General features: G+C 43.6%; 1 protein-coding gene across 1 annotated transcript in view; it reads right to left on the reverse strand.

Annotated features, from left to right (window-relative positions):
* Window positions 1-4,714: 4,714 nt before the first annotated feature.
* The window catches only part of LOC142576513 (neprilysin-1-like), a 76,733-nt gene continuing 68,505 nt past the window's right edge, over window positions 4,715-12,942 (reverse strand). The window contains exons 19-22 of the mRNA XM_075686665.1: window positions 11,940-12,005; window positions 10,670-10,777; window positions 10,206-10,282; window positions 4,715-6,580 (exon numbers count right to left, since the gene is read on the reverse strand). Of these exons, the coding sequence (XP_075542780.1) occupies window positions 6,457-6,580; window positions 10,206-10,282; window positions 10,670-10,777; window positions 11,940-12,005 (375 nt within the window). The 3' untranslated portion in view covers window positions 4,715-6,456. The remainder of the gene's footprint in view (window positions 6,581-10,205; window positions 10,283-10,669; window positions 10,778-11,939; window positions 12,006-12,942) is intronic.

A 12,942-nucleotide genomic window follows, 5' to 3' on the forward strand; every position in this document is an offset into this window, starting at 1 on the left:
CTTGACGAGCTTCGAGTGGGCTGACCTATACGATAACAGGGGCTTATTAGCTGTAGGTTTGTACTCCCAACACGTGTGCCGTTCCATGAACTCGAGCTGAATATCTAGGAAGCGCAGCACGTTATTGGAGGGCTCTTCAAACGTGAGAGTAAGTGGGCTAAGGCCTGCAGAAAATACTTCGTAAAGCTTGCCTACTGTAAAACGTGCGTCTGGTTCAAACAGAACGAGATAGTCGTCAACGTATCTGACAACATTTACCACCCTGTGCTCCGACAAGGTACGGGACAGGTTTCTGTTATGGTGAGCTAGAAAAGTGTCACTTAGTATGGGCGCCAAACATGAACCGATGCAAACCCCTTGCTTTTGAATGAATATGTCGTCATTCCATGCTGCATATGTAGAGTGAAGGTAGCAAGTAAGCATATCTAAAAAGCCCTGAACGGACAAACCGGCTGAATTTTGGAACGAAACCACGCCATACTCGTCTATGCACTCTTCTACACAAGTTATTAGTTTCTTTTGAGGCAAGGAGTAGTACAAGTCCTTTATGTCAAAGGAGCAAGCTGATAAGCTTTTGTCAGAATTTTCTTTCAGGAAATGTACGATTTCTGCAGAGCTCCTAACCAAAAATGGGTGGTCAATATTAAGAATTCGCAGCTTATCTTGCAAGAAAAGAGCGAACTTTTTCTGCCATGACCATGTTTCTGAAACTATTACCCTTAATGGGCAATCGGGTTTGTGCGTCTTCGCACTAAATATAATTTGAAGGCAACCAGACTTTGCGTTGTCAATTTAACGAAACAACTGACTAAGGTCTGCCTTCTTACAAAGACGCTTTGCTTCTAGCTTGATTTTTCTGAGAGATACATCACTACAGAGGCAATCGCAGAGCAGGCTTTCGTATTAGAATCACCTTCCTTGAGGACAACAAAGCCACCTTCCTTGTCCGCTGGCAAAACACACAGACCGTTCTGCCTCAAAAACGAAGTTGCGCGTTTAACCGGTACACGGGAGACCATCAGTTTGTTGCGCGAAAAGGGTGTTAATAAAATCTATCTCTGCGCCCATCAACCATCAACCAACCAACCTATCCTCATTCACTCATTCATATATTCATACATCAGCCAGTAATGCTAATGTTACTATGCTAGGTCATTGTCAGGGATCATTTTTTGAAGGCTTCTTTATACATGAACAGGTGTGGGTTTGCACCATCGAACCTTTGTGCGTCATGTGGGAATACTCAGAAGGAAGAGGTCCGGGCACCGACCAAAATGGTTTAAAATATATATTCAAGTTTCGCCTCCCCCATGGGAACCTTGTTCACAATCTTGTTGTGAACAAGGCTCCCGTGGTGGATGATGATGATGATAATGAAAACCTTTATTTGCTCTATTTTGCAGTGATTTTTGCGGCTTCAGATGGAGTCTTCCATCTTCTCTCCAGGGTCGGTTCCCCTAGTCCAGGGCTCCGCTGAGGGTAGCTGCCCTGCGTGCAAGCCTTACTAGTCCTTGTTGGACTTTCAGGACGTCGCTGGATAGCATCCTCTCCCACTGTTCCACACTCGGGTTTTTTATTATGGCTAGCCCGTGGTGGAGCCGGAACGTAAATATAGATTTTAAATCATTTTGGTCGGCGCCCGGACCGCTTCCTTTCGGGTATGGATCAACCCGACCAGATAAGGCTTCCGTCATGCTCTCGACTTCAGTCGTGTAGTGATTTATAATCACTGCTCCATTTCCTCCTCTACTGCCGAAAATGTAATTCAGAAAGAAAGTATACTTAGAGCTACCCCCATTTGGTATGGGCCTTCCTCTCTCGATATTTAATATCTTATTTTTTGGTGCATGTACCCTTGGTCGAACCCGAAAGTAAGTGTGTCAGATAGCGCACGAGTACGAGGAAGACTGCCATATGAAGCATATTTTCCTGATTATTCACACTACATCGCATTATTTTTATAATCTTCACAATTTTCTTCACAATTGGCATCACCAATTTTCAAGAAAAGAAAGCAAAAGACGTACATTATTATCACTATTATTTAAAGTTAGGAGGCAGGAATTTCATATTATGTTCCCATTGCGAATTGTGGCCAATCCCGCCCTCCCTCGTGGGTAGGCGCCATAATACAAGGAAGAGGAAGAAGGTACAGCAATCAGCATCAGCACTGCCCCTCGTGGGCACGTGCCAGAATTTTGAAGGAAGAAGACATCAGCACTGATAGGAGGGTTCCCATAGAATATTAGGCTATGGAAAACTCTGAATATGATAATTTATCATAAGATCTCGTTACATAGCAGGGATTGATATTGTCAGGCTGAATGAGCCGGTTATTGGTAGCACAAACTTGAAATAAAAGCTTAAACAAAGAGAATAGAAGGCTATGCCGGAGACCCCAGTCCGGCATCCAGCCGACAGCCCGCACCAACGCTGCATCGGCTGGTCAGCGACTTGGCGGGCCAGATTTGTATTGGTCTTCAGCCACTCTCACAAGATCACTGAAGTTATGCAACAATGCGCTTGGTCCATATACGGGACAGAGATTTTCTCTAAGCGTGCAAACGTAGGGTGTTAACGGCACCCGCTTATTCGTAAATGTCCCAGTTTTTAGTGAGCTAGCTACGTCGTCCACGGCCAAAATCTTCGCCTCTTCACTTTTTCCCAGTATTATTCACATATGTATTCTTTATTTTTGCTCAATTCCTGGCATGAACACCCGTAAAGCTACCCAGAAACCGAAATTTCAGCCAGTGAGATCCCGTACTCAGAAACTTTGTCGAAGTGCAGTCGGCAATTGCCCATCACCGCAACAATTTTTATTTGTTAACAATAAGATCATGTCCATAAGAAATTGGGTGTTCTTCCGCCAGACAGTAAATGGACTCATGTAAGAGAGAGAAAAAAGCTTTATTTGAAGAAACTCGGCAAGGTCGACCTCACGAGCGTTGCGCCAGGCCTGCTAGTTTGCGTTGAAGCAGACGAGGTGATAGGGGGTAAACAATTACATAAAGATGGCGAAGGTCTAGATGTTCTGCGCACAAATTTGCTACACAGGTCAGACGCCCACACACGTTGAGTAAACCAATAAACACGGAAGCACACAAGTTAGAATTTTTCTGAATGCACACACACATATTCATTTCATTTCTTTTAAGTTGCACGTGGACATTCTTAACTGTTGTTTAACTTCCTTTTAATTATTGCTTTTAATAATGTTCATTTTTTAAAGTGTAACTATATATTTCCGTGGCGCTAACGTTATCCACCCGAATTTCAATGCGCTCTTAATAATTATGCATGTATAAAGATCTATTCATGCCCAGGGAAGTGGATATGTACCACGTGTTGTATTACTGCAGCTACTTAAGAAAGCTTATTGTTTGCACTGCGGATGTGTGCGATGCTGATGTTGCCTGGTGGTGGCCCCCTGGCCTCGTCAAGCTGTATGTTTACAGCTTTCTTGCCAGGGTGGCCTTCAACACTGTACCTTGTACATGTTGTAAATAAACTTGACTTGACTTGACATGTTAGCTTTTTTTTCTTTTTTTTTGTCCTATGAACATGTGGTAAGGAGTATTGGCCAAGAAATGGATGTATTTTTCCGAGATATATACGAATCAATATTTAGGATTGCTATAGAGTGAATGCTGTTGAAAGACAGAATTGTGTTGAAGGGAACTTTATTATGCAACTGTCCTATCTTCTATTGTTCCATGCACTGTCAAATTGAGGACATAGTGTCGTTCTTCTATAAACATGAAACAAATAAAACAAGAAAATATGGCGACTCTAGCTGAGTCATCTTTGCAAGAAGCATGTGAACACACATGACAATGAAGCTAGAGACATGTGTTTAAGAACAGGATACAGCACCGCCAATCTCTTGTGTCGTGCTATTTATTGAACTGCTTGCCTACGGAATTGGATATAAACCCTGCCTGCAAACAACCCCACTGAAAAACTCCTTGTCTATGTGGCCTACTCGAAGCAGGTCCTATATCACCACCACGGCAAGCTTTTAATTTGCGCGCGACTTGCTGAACACGGGATTTTCACCTGAATTCCTGTATTCAATGGCGCACAGCACCTGACCTACTCATGCGGAAACTCGCTCTTGGAACTTTTTCTCTCAGATTCTCTTTCTAAGCGCAGTTATATTTCAGCGCTTTTTTTATTTTGATGTGGTATCACAACATAACTTTCCCCGTATTTGCAGAACTTCTCGTCCGTAAGATCCGTCACCTATTGTCCATTGTGACGGCGACAATGTCGTTACCATTCTCGTTGTTATCATAAGCCGCATACCACTAACGCGCCACATACAGGAATAGGCAGAGGTGCATCGATGTCGGGCTTCCCACGAAGTGACCGACTGAAAGAAAGCACGAGCTACGTAATGATCAAGCATTTGAAGCGGAAGAAAATTGAAGTACGCGTAAGGCTCCGGCGAACGCTACGCATTTCCGTCACAGCATAGCGGGTATTTTTGAAATATTCTTTTTATTGTTGGGATATATAATCATGTGCTAAGTTATGCAATGCTTTCCTGCGCACGAAATGTAGACTTTTATGTGCTAGGTGCATTGTTATGCGTTCGCATTTGCGTTCACATGTTTGGGCGTCTAATCATGGCCTGCGAAATCGTGCGACGACAATCGGTGATACATGCAATCAAATTCAAATTCAAATTCTTTATTTCTGCCTTGTACAAATACAGACAGCGGAGGCGCAGAAAAATCTGTCAGAAACAGCTTGACAAAGCCGCAGCCCCCTTTCGCTTGGCAGTGGCTTCGCAGCAAGGCTTGTAAAACAAAGGTAATTGCAGTCTAATAACACTTATACATGATGAACCAGTACAAAAGAAAACATAAAATTATACAATATTTAAACAATATTCACCACAAAGAATGCTCGGAGACATAATTGCAATTGTTCTAATTTACGCCGCCAAGTTAGCCAAGCTCTATAACATTACAAAAACTGACAACACGATAACTTTCCTTTGCATACCATGGACGCCTCTAGGCACTCTCCGGAACGCGCTGATGCGATGGACACACTTGTACCGCGGAAGCACATTTGCTTGGACAGCGTCTCCGCTATGCCCGATGCCTTGATTGATATTAGAGTGAGAAGGATTATTTCCCTTCCTTCCTGCTGCTGCTATTCTACTGAAGCTATCTTGATGTCTGCATTATTAATGGTAATTAGATTCGTGACACCTTCGATGTAACGTAAACTACCATCATGAAAGAAGTTAGAAGAAAGAACAGAATTTGGAAGCATTCCGTGGTCTGTTCAAAACAGACCTCATCAAAGTACATGTTGTTTCAGCTAAGAAATCAGAAGCAGCATAACAGCAGCCATGTGGCACTCTTCTGGTCACAACGTTACGCTCAGAATTTCCGCGCGCCCACGAGGGCACAATATTTGTAATACACAATATCTACTAGCTCTGTTCCTAGTTTAGATGGACCTGCCGCCCACCTTGTCTCGGCCGTGTATTTCTCGACCGTGTTTCGAGGAATCAGCAGTTTATGCTATGTTGATGCATTTCTGCATGTTTACTCAATGTTTGTTTTACTTGTCTGTCACCACCTCACCGTTTGCGGACCATCATGTTGCCATAAAAACGGACCACATGGCAGACCATATTGTTGTCGAAAGTTTGACTATAGAGAAGAGACAAAGAAATGATTGGAGTAACCTACCGTAGAACAAACATATGTAATTTTATGATTTTCCTTGGACAAGAACAGTCACGTAAGACAATATATCTTAAACGAGTTTTATTAGAGGAATTTTCGCGAGATATTTCGCAACTATGTTGCTGTAGCGGGCCACAGCCCTGCTACCAGTAACCAATAAGTAGTAATGCGTTTAAGGAAAAGCTGAAAGTTATTATCTGTCCGACCAGTGCACGGGAACACTGAATGCTCTCCGAATGTTACTGTATATTCTCGGGAGTAATTTAATTAATAATAAAGAAAGGACTATGCCAGTGGAACAAAAACACGCTATAACGTCTTTTAGTCCGGGTACCGCTATGTGCATAAACCAGCTCACTTGCGCCCAATAATTTCTTTGTTCAGCGACAGATATTTGCCTTGTTAGCAGCAGATATTCGAGCATCGTTACGCTGGAATACAAATGTGTCCGCTTCAAACTAAGATGACCATTATTGTTTGTTTTAGGTGGAGCTTGGATGGTTTACCTGTAAATGCTCCCAGAAAACACTGTGAGACGTACCAAAAAGCGCGACGTACCCTGGCAGAGTAAGGAGTCCATTTTCACCCCCCTTCCTGCCTTTATTTCATTTTTGTGTCTTGCCAGCTTTGCATCTGTATTGGGATATGAGACACTGCGTGAGGGAACAAGCGTGAAATCTGGCTGAAAGTGTGAGGCACAGTTGTATTCTATGCAACGGCGTTCTTTCATGTGGCGCGGGTTCGGTCAGAAGTCCTTGCGGAATGTGGACCAGAAGTCGCAGCTCTCCCGGCCGGCATTCATCTGGCTTGACTCCGGACATGCGAAGGCCTTTGTGAAATGCTGGGAGTTGCGCAGTGGGTTGTTGATGCTGCAATAAAGGCATCAAGAAGACAGCAGCGTGTAATAAGCATGGCTCCCTGTCACGATACCATCGCTATTAGATAACACTTTCGCGTTTTTGGAGGAAAATAGTTTTTAACTGCATCAGTCTCTATAATAAAAAAGCCAATAAATTTAAGTTGAACGGAATGCCATGTGTCCAGTGGAACACTGTTCTGAGCACAGTTTTCGCAATCGCTGCCATTACGGCAGTCAAATGTCCTCATCTTGCTATGAGCATGGGAAAGCCTATTGTAGGAGCTAGTGCTCGAAGCACTACAATGATAGACGCTGCGATTTGTGGCAAAGTTCAACAGGGAATGTTTCAAGTTTCAAGTCAAATTCATCTCACCCTCCAGTACAAGCCTGGTATTCGCTTCAATTCAAGCAGTGTAAGGGAACAATCAACGAACGCTTTGTTTTGTGAATGCGACAATTCCGCATGGCATTCATATAAATGGGGATGCTGAATTCGCATGCCATTATATATCCCGTATGTGCTGCACACAAACACTAGCGCATCGGATTATGATGATACTTAATGAAAAAAGAGAGCGCTACGAAGACAAGGACGAAAGAACAACATGTACGACAGACAAGGCGCTACCTTGTCTTGTCTGTCGTACATGTTGTTCTTTCGTCCTTGTCTTCGTAGCGCTCTCTTTTTTCATTAAGTATGCTCCACCAACTCGCCCACATCGAGCTTCTGCTGATTATGATGATGTACTAGGAATTGTGGTGCTTTGGTGTAGCGTTTCTATAGACGCGCCTAAGTCTTACAGGGTTGAGAAAAAAGAAGAAGGTACCGCCACTTCTAACATGGACGGAGAAAACTTAGACACACAGCCTACGTCTTGCGATGCGCTGGACGTCGTGCCGCTCGTTGCCTAAGTGCTCAGCGATTCAAATGTTATAGCCGGCTTGCATGGTGGCCGCTGCTTTTTTGCGTAACCGGTGGGCGCTGGGTGACCGATGGTGGGGGGGGGGAGGCAAATGCATGAAGAGTGTATCACAAATCCCGTTGTTTTCATTGTATATTAAAATGAATCAGCACTATATACATAGCACCCACCGGTGGCGTGAAACTCCTAAGACCACGCGGGCTGATTACTGCGTTTGAATAGCTTAGAAACGCTGCGCTTATCACTGAGCGACGAGTAGAATAGTGTATGTTTTGTGTCTTTTGAAAAACAGCCACACTCTTATCGCTGTGCCACCTCGATCAATCTAAATACTCTAAACACCAGCTTTTCAAGGTCGGCGAACTGTACAGATTCTTCTGGTTCGACTGTACAGGGTGTTAAACATTATTTGAGCCAGACATTAAAAATATACAAATTCCACGTAGCTGGATCGAACCAATTTAATGTTGTTTGCCATCGCTTGTAGATACTCGGATTATTTTTGCATTCTGCCTAATTACATATTTAGTCTTAATTAATTCATCAGGTTCTCAATTATTACATTTAGTACAAACGTGCCAATGAGGAAAATTGTAGAGCAACATGAGAAACTCCCGATACAGCTTTCTATTGCTCAATAAATTCTGCATAAAAGTTGTTTTTCTGAGCGTGAAGGAAGCGCGCGAATGCACGCAAAATTTCAGCACGACTGGCCGCTCGAGGGACTTTGCGTGTATTCGCGGGCTTCATTCACACTTGGAAAAACACTTCTATGTTGCACGCATTGAACAAGAGAAAGGCACACAGGGAGTTTCTCATGTTACATTACACTTTTATCATGAGCACTTCCAATCTAAAAATAATTGAGCTAATTAAATAATTGAGACTAATTATCTAATTAGGCGGAATGCAAACAATAATCAGAGTATCTCAAAGCGACGGCAAACAACATTACCTTGGTTTGGTCGACCTACGTGGCATTTGCTTACATTTAAAGTTGGTCCCTAGTGAAACAGCGTGTATTCTTATCCGCCATCCATGACTAGGCGATCCTAGTGATGATACAGGCTGGACGCTGCTCCGATGTCTGACGTCGAGTTACTGTATGTATTCCCGACACGACCAGAGTTGCGTGCTTCTTTTTGATTGGCCACTCGCACTTACATTCGCTTAGCGTTGTCATGCAGTTCAAGAAACATATGATCCGGTGGTTGAAGAATATAAATGCATGGTAGCGGCCACTAAGGCCGAGATAAAGCTGGCAGTGGTAGGGACAACGCATCCCCTACAATTGGCACCTTCTTTGACGACTAATATATACACAACGGCTTCCGAAGTTCGTCTGTCTAACATTCTTCCTTGAGTGCGATATTCTGATGGCAAAGGCATTTTTTTTAATTTTGTGAAGGTACAGCATTGCTCATTGTCGTGTGTTATGAGAAATTACGCCAATGTCCGGCGCGCAGCTTGCTTTAGACGACGTCTCAGCCAACCAGCCAATCAACCATAATTTTAAATTTTTGAAAGAATATGATTCTATGACATCAGGATAAATGTAATCAGAAACGGCGACTTGACTAGTGGCTGATAGTTGTTCAGCCAGTGCAAGGTGGTATTTCAAGAAGGACTACCATATGTGAGATTTGCTTATTTCGTAATACATAGGTGGTCATCGAGTGCACCATATAAAGTGCACCGCGTCTACGACGAGTCCTTCGAACGTGACGTGTGGCTTTCCCTCGACACTTTATTCGTTTGTGAGCAAGATGGCAGACCTCCCACGCAACTCGACTCGCTGTGGAAGCATATACAGCAACTCCACCCTGACAGAGTGTCGTCGTCACAGAAAGAACCGCTGTATTATCTCGGCGCAGACGCCACGTTTCACATTGACACTTTCTATGTTCGCAATATGTCTACGTCAGCCTTGATCCTATGCGAGCGGATTGAGTCACATATAGGGCTGACAGAACCCGACATGACAGCATGTGCATGAACTGGCTTCTGGTGCGTCTAGGTCAAGGTTGCACGCAGCGGCGAGACGAGACACCAACGTGTTCGAACAGGGCTTCAGGTTCCTGCAGCCGTCTCAAACAGCTTTAGCCCATGGCTCTTATCGTTACCAGCACGAGATTGCACTTCACGGTGTTTGTGTTTGCTTTGTCCTGATATCGTTCTCGCTGCCGGCAAATATAAGAGAGCTAACGGCTTAGTTGTCTCGCGAAAGCCTCAGCAATGGCTATTGCCACCTATCCGCGTTTACAGGAGTGCTGCAAATAGGTCGGACTGTGTCAACGAGGAGCCGAACTCGCTCAGCCCGACTCGACGCTCGCTGAACGCGACCCGATTGCGCTTACACGAACTCGATAGGTCGATTAAAGCTCGACAAACCGACTCCGCCCGATTCTGTCGGGTTCATGCAAACGCCTTGAAGTTTCACGATAACAGGTTGGGGTTCGGGGGGGGGGGGGGGGGGGTATGAATTGTGGATTCATTAAAATTTCTTTTTCTTGTTACTATTTCCTGCTTCGTTCGCACAGTATTATACTGCACCTCAATTGACAAGCTCATATATTCGCGTCATTTCAAGGCGTGGCTAACGCAATTACACACTATTGTATTACTCGCCCGCAATTAACAAGCGACTGTTATTTTTTTCCGAGGAATCAAATCTTAGCACGAAAAAAAAAAAAAACAGCGACAGCGTCTTACCGGTACTTGTTGGGGCTGAAGGTGCCATTGTTGATGAGCTCGTCTACCGCCTCGCGCGTCGTTTTCTCGCAGAATGACTGAAGAATAAGAAGCAAGGAGGACATTAAAACATATCTTGAAATTCGTAAAAACGTGTTTATATGAAGTTATAATTGTGTAGTGGCAACTCGTGGACTGAATGCGTTCGCCGTTTGACAATGCGAATTAACCTCGTGGTCCATTGCTGATTACGTACTGCTTTTTGCGAGATACGTTTTCTGGTTGGCAAGGAAAGCCAGTTTCGCGTTTATCCAGTTTATTTAACGAGTTTGTCGTCCTCATAACACGGTTCGGAAGATGTGCAAGCGGACTTTCACGGCTAACTTTGGGCGTTCTCTCAATTACCCGGGCGTTCAACCCGCAATAGTGTATTTTGTTTGTGGCGGTCAAATGTAAGACAATCAAAACATTGCTTGCTCGCTTACCTCTGCCAGCGAGTAGAAGAAAAGCTGGTCTGAGGACACGTGGTGCAGGCCCTGCAGCCTGTAGTCGGGGAAGGGGTAGGCCTTTTCGTAGATGAGCTTCCTGTAGAACTGCACGCGGTGCGAAGAGGACACGGTAAGCGAAAATGGAAAAAGAAGAAGAGTACGGAAAAAGCACTTAACGCCAAAATATGCCCCAAACACTGCTGATACGACGAAAAAAAGTGGTAAAGATGAAAGATAGCAACGTCTCCGATATGCAGGTGAACCATAATTCTCGTTACAGATAAATTTCACAAGTACAACATTTTTCAGAATGCGCTTCACTTATTAATTGCTAAACCTATGAGAGCAAAATTAAGATGTTTAACAATACAGATATAGAGAAACGGTGGCAACAAACTAGACCGAAGGAAGCACCGGTGCTCACGAATTTGTCGTACGTAAATACCGCTTTTCAAGATCAACAGCTTTGCAAATAGGTTCCACTTACTTAGTGAAAACAATGAAGAACGAGAATAAGTGAGTAATATAGTGTGAAACGCAAAACTGCACAGAACGCCTTTGGACGCCATCACCGCGTTATGCCAAGATTGATAATGCCAAATTTGTACTACGGAAATCCACAAGGTGCGGATGTTTCACTAAAGGGAGAGACTAAACATCACAGAAAGTCCACCTTCCAGAATCGCTGGGGTGACCACTTAAAGATCATACCTGCCGGAAAGGCTGCTGGGAGAGTTGATAGGTTAGCAGTGGAGATAAGGGGCATCGACATCGTCGGAGTATTCGCGGGAAAAAAAGTAGGGAGAGATGGAGATAGAATAGTAAAAGGCATAGGCAACATTATACGATAAAGCAGAGATAGGCAGAATACGTGATTACGATACCGTAACGCACAAGGAGCTGGCAATGGCTAGATAACTCCCCCCCCTCCCCCTTCCAAGCCTAATGTGATACCATTAGCAATAATAATCATCAACAACAACAACGGAAGAATTTTCGTTCACTCGAGACTTGCTCGAACCTAGAAGGATAGCTCATACGGGCTTCTCGGAAAGGTTTCGCTATAGCGGAAAAATTCGTCTTCGTCCTAATGCAACGCTTTCGGAGAAATGCGTATGAGATTTTTTTTGTGTGTGTGGTAATGTGGTGTTATATGAAATAGGATTGAAACCACACAAGAATGAAAGATTTGCGAGGGCTATACTTATCGCTATTGTGCTTTAAGGTGGACTAATCTATAGAAAGAGCTTCATTATATGAGACTTACCCTCAAAAGCGGCGTTATGATGGCGACGTCAATCATGTCTTCATCAACAGTTGCGTTGGCGTTCAGCTGCAAGAAATTCAATACCCAGTGAGGACGTTGTGAAAAGAAAATTGCATTATGAGCAATTGAAAATTGGGAACTGTGATGAATGAATGAATGAACTCGATGAATGAAGAGTTTGCGGTATTTGGGCAGAATACTTTTGAGCATTGGGAAAATTGAATTACTTTTTATTTTAATTCTTTCGTTTGCACTTTGTTTGAGATCCCAGGGTATCATGACTATCGATAAGTGGTGAGTAGTGGATTAGGAATAGAATTTAGACAAAAACAAAAACAAGAAGGTAAAGTGAGGCTTGCGATGTAGCAGTAGTAAATTGGTGTTGATTTTGAATAAAATCTAAAGAAAGAAATTGCTACTCAGGGTACTGTAACTGTACGGCGGTAGCTGCTAACACCACTGAGGCAAAGAGTGCAGCATAAGAAACATGAAAACGGAATAGGCGGTAAATAAGCACGCGATGTAGGAAGTGACCACACAGCTATGCCAATTATTTTTAAGCACGAAACGCTTTTAGCTCTCGTTGTCGGCGACATTCAAGAGACCTCGAGCCAAAATGCAGAGCCGTTATTCGGACATTGAAAAACAGAACAGAACGAGAACGAAACGAGAACATCTCAGCATTATTGCGATAACAAAACAAGATCATCCGGGCAACCAGTGAAAACTTAAAATGCCGTCTCTGGCCCCCAACCCCTTTTACAGGAGGGCATTACAAGCGCTTTTTACACGCCAAACTAGTTAGGAAAATATTGCTCCCTATTACTTCCTAATGTTTGTTTACAATAGCACTCAAGCTGTGACTTCTAGTAAACTGAAATTTACTGTCATTTCCAGTAGCCAGGTTCAAAAGGCAGATACAGGGCACCATACACTTGTTTGTCATATTTTGACGCTTAGAGAGGGTTGCCTGTGCCCTTTTCGATGCCTGCGGTCCGTTAGT

This window comes from Dermacentor variabilis, chromosome 3 (assembly GCF_050947875.1).
Source record: "Dermacentor variabilis isolate Ectoservices chromosome 3, ASM5094787v1, whole genome shotgun sequence".
NCBI lineage: Eukaryota > Metazoa > Arthropoda > Arachnida > Ixodida > Ixodidae > Dermacentor > Dermacentor variabilis.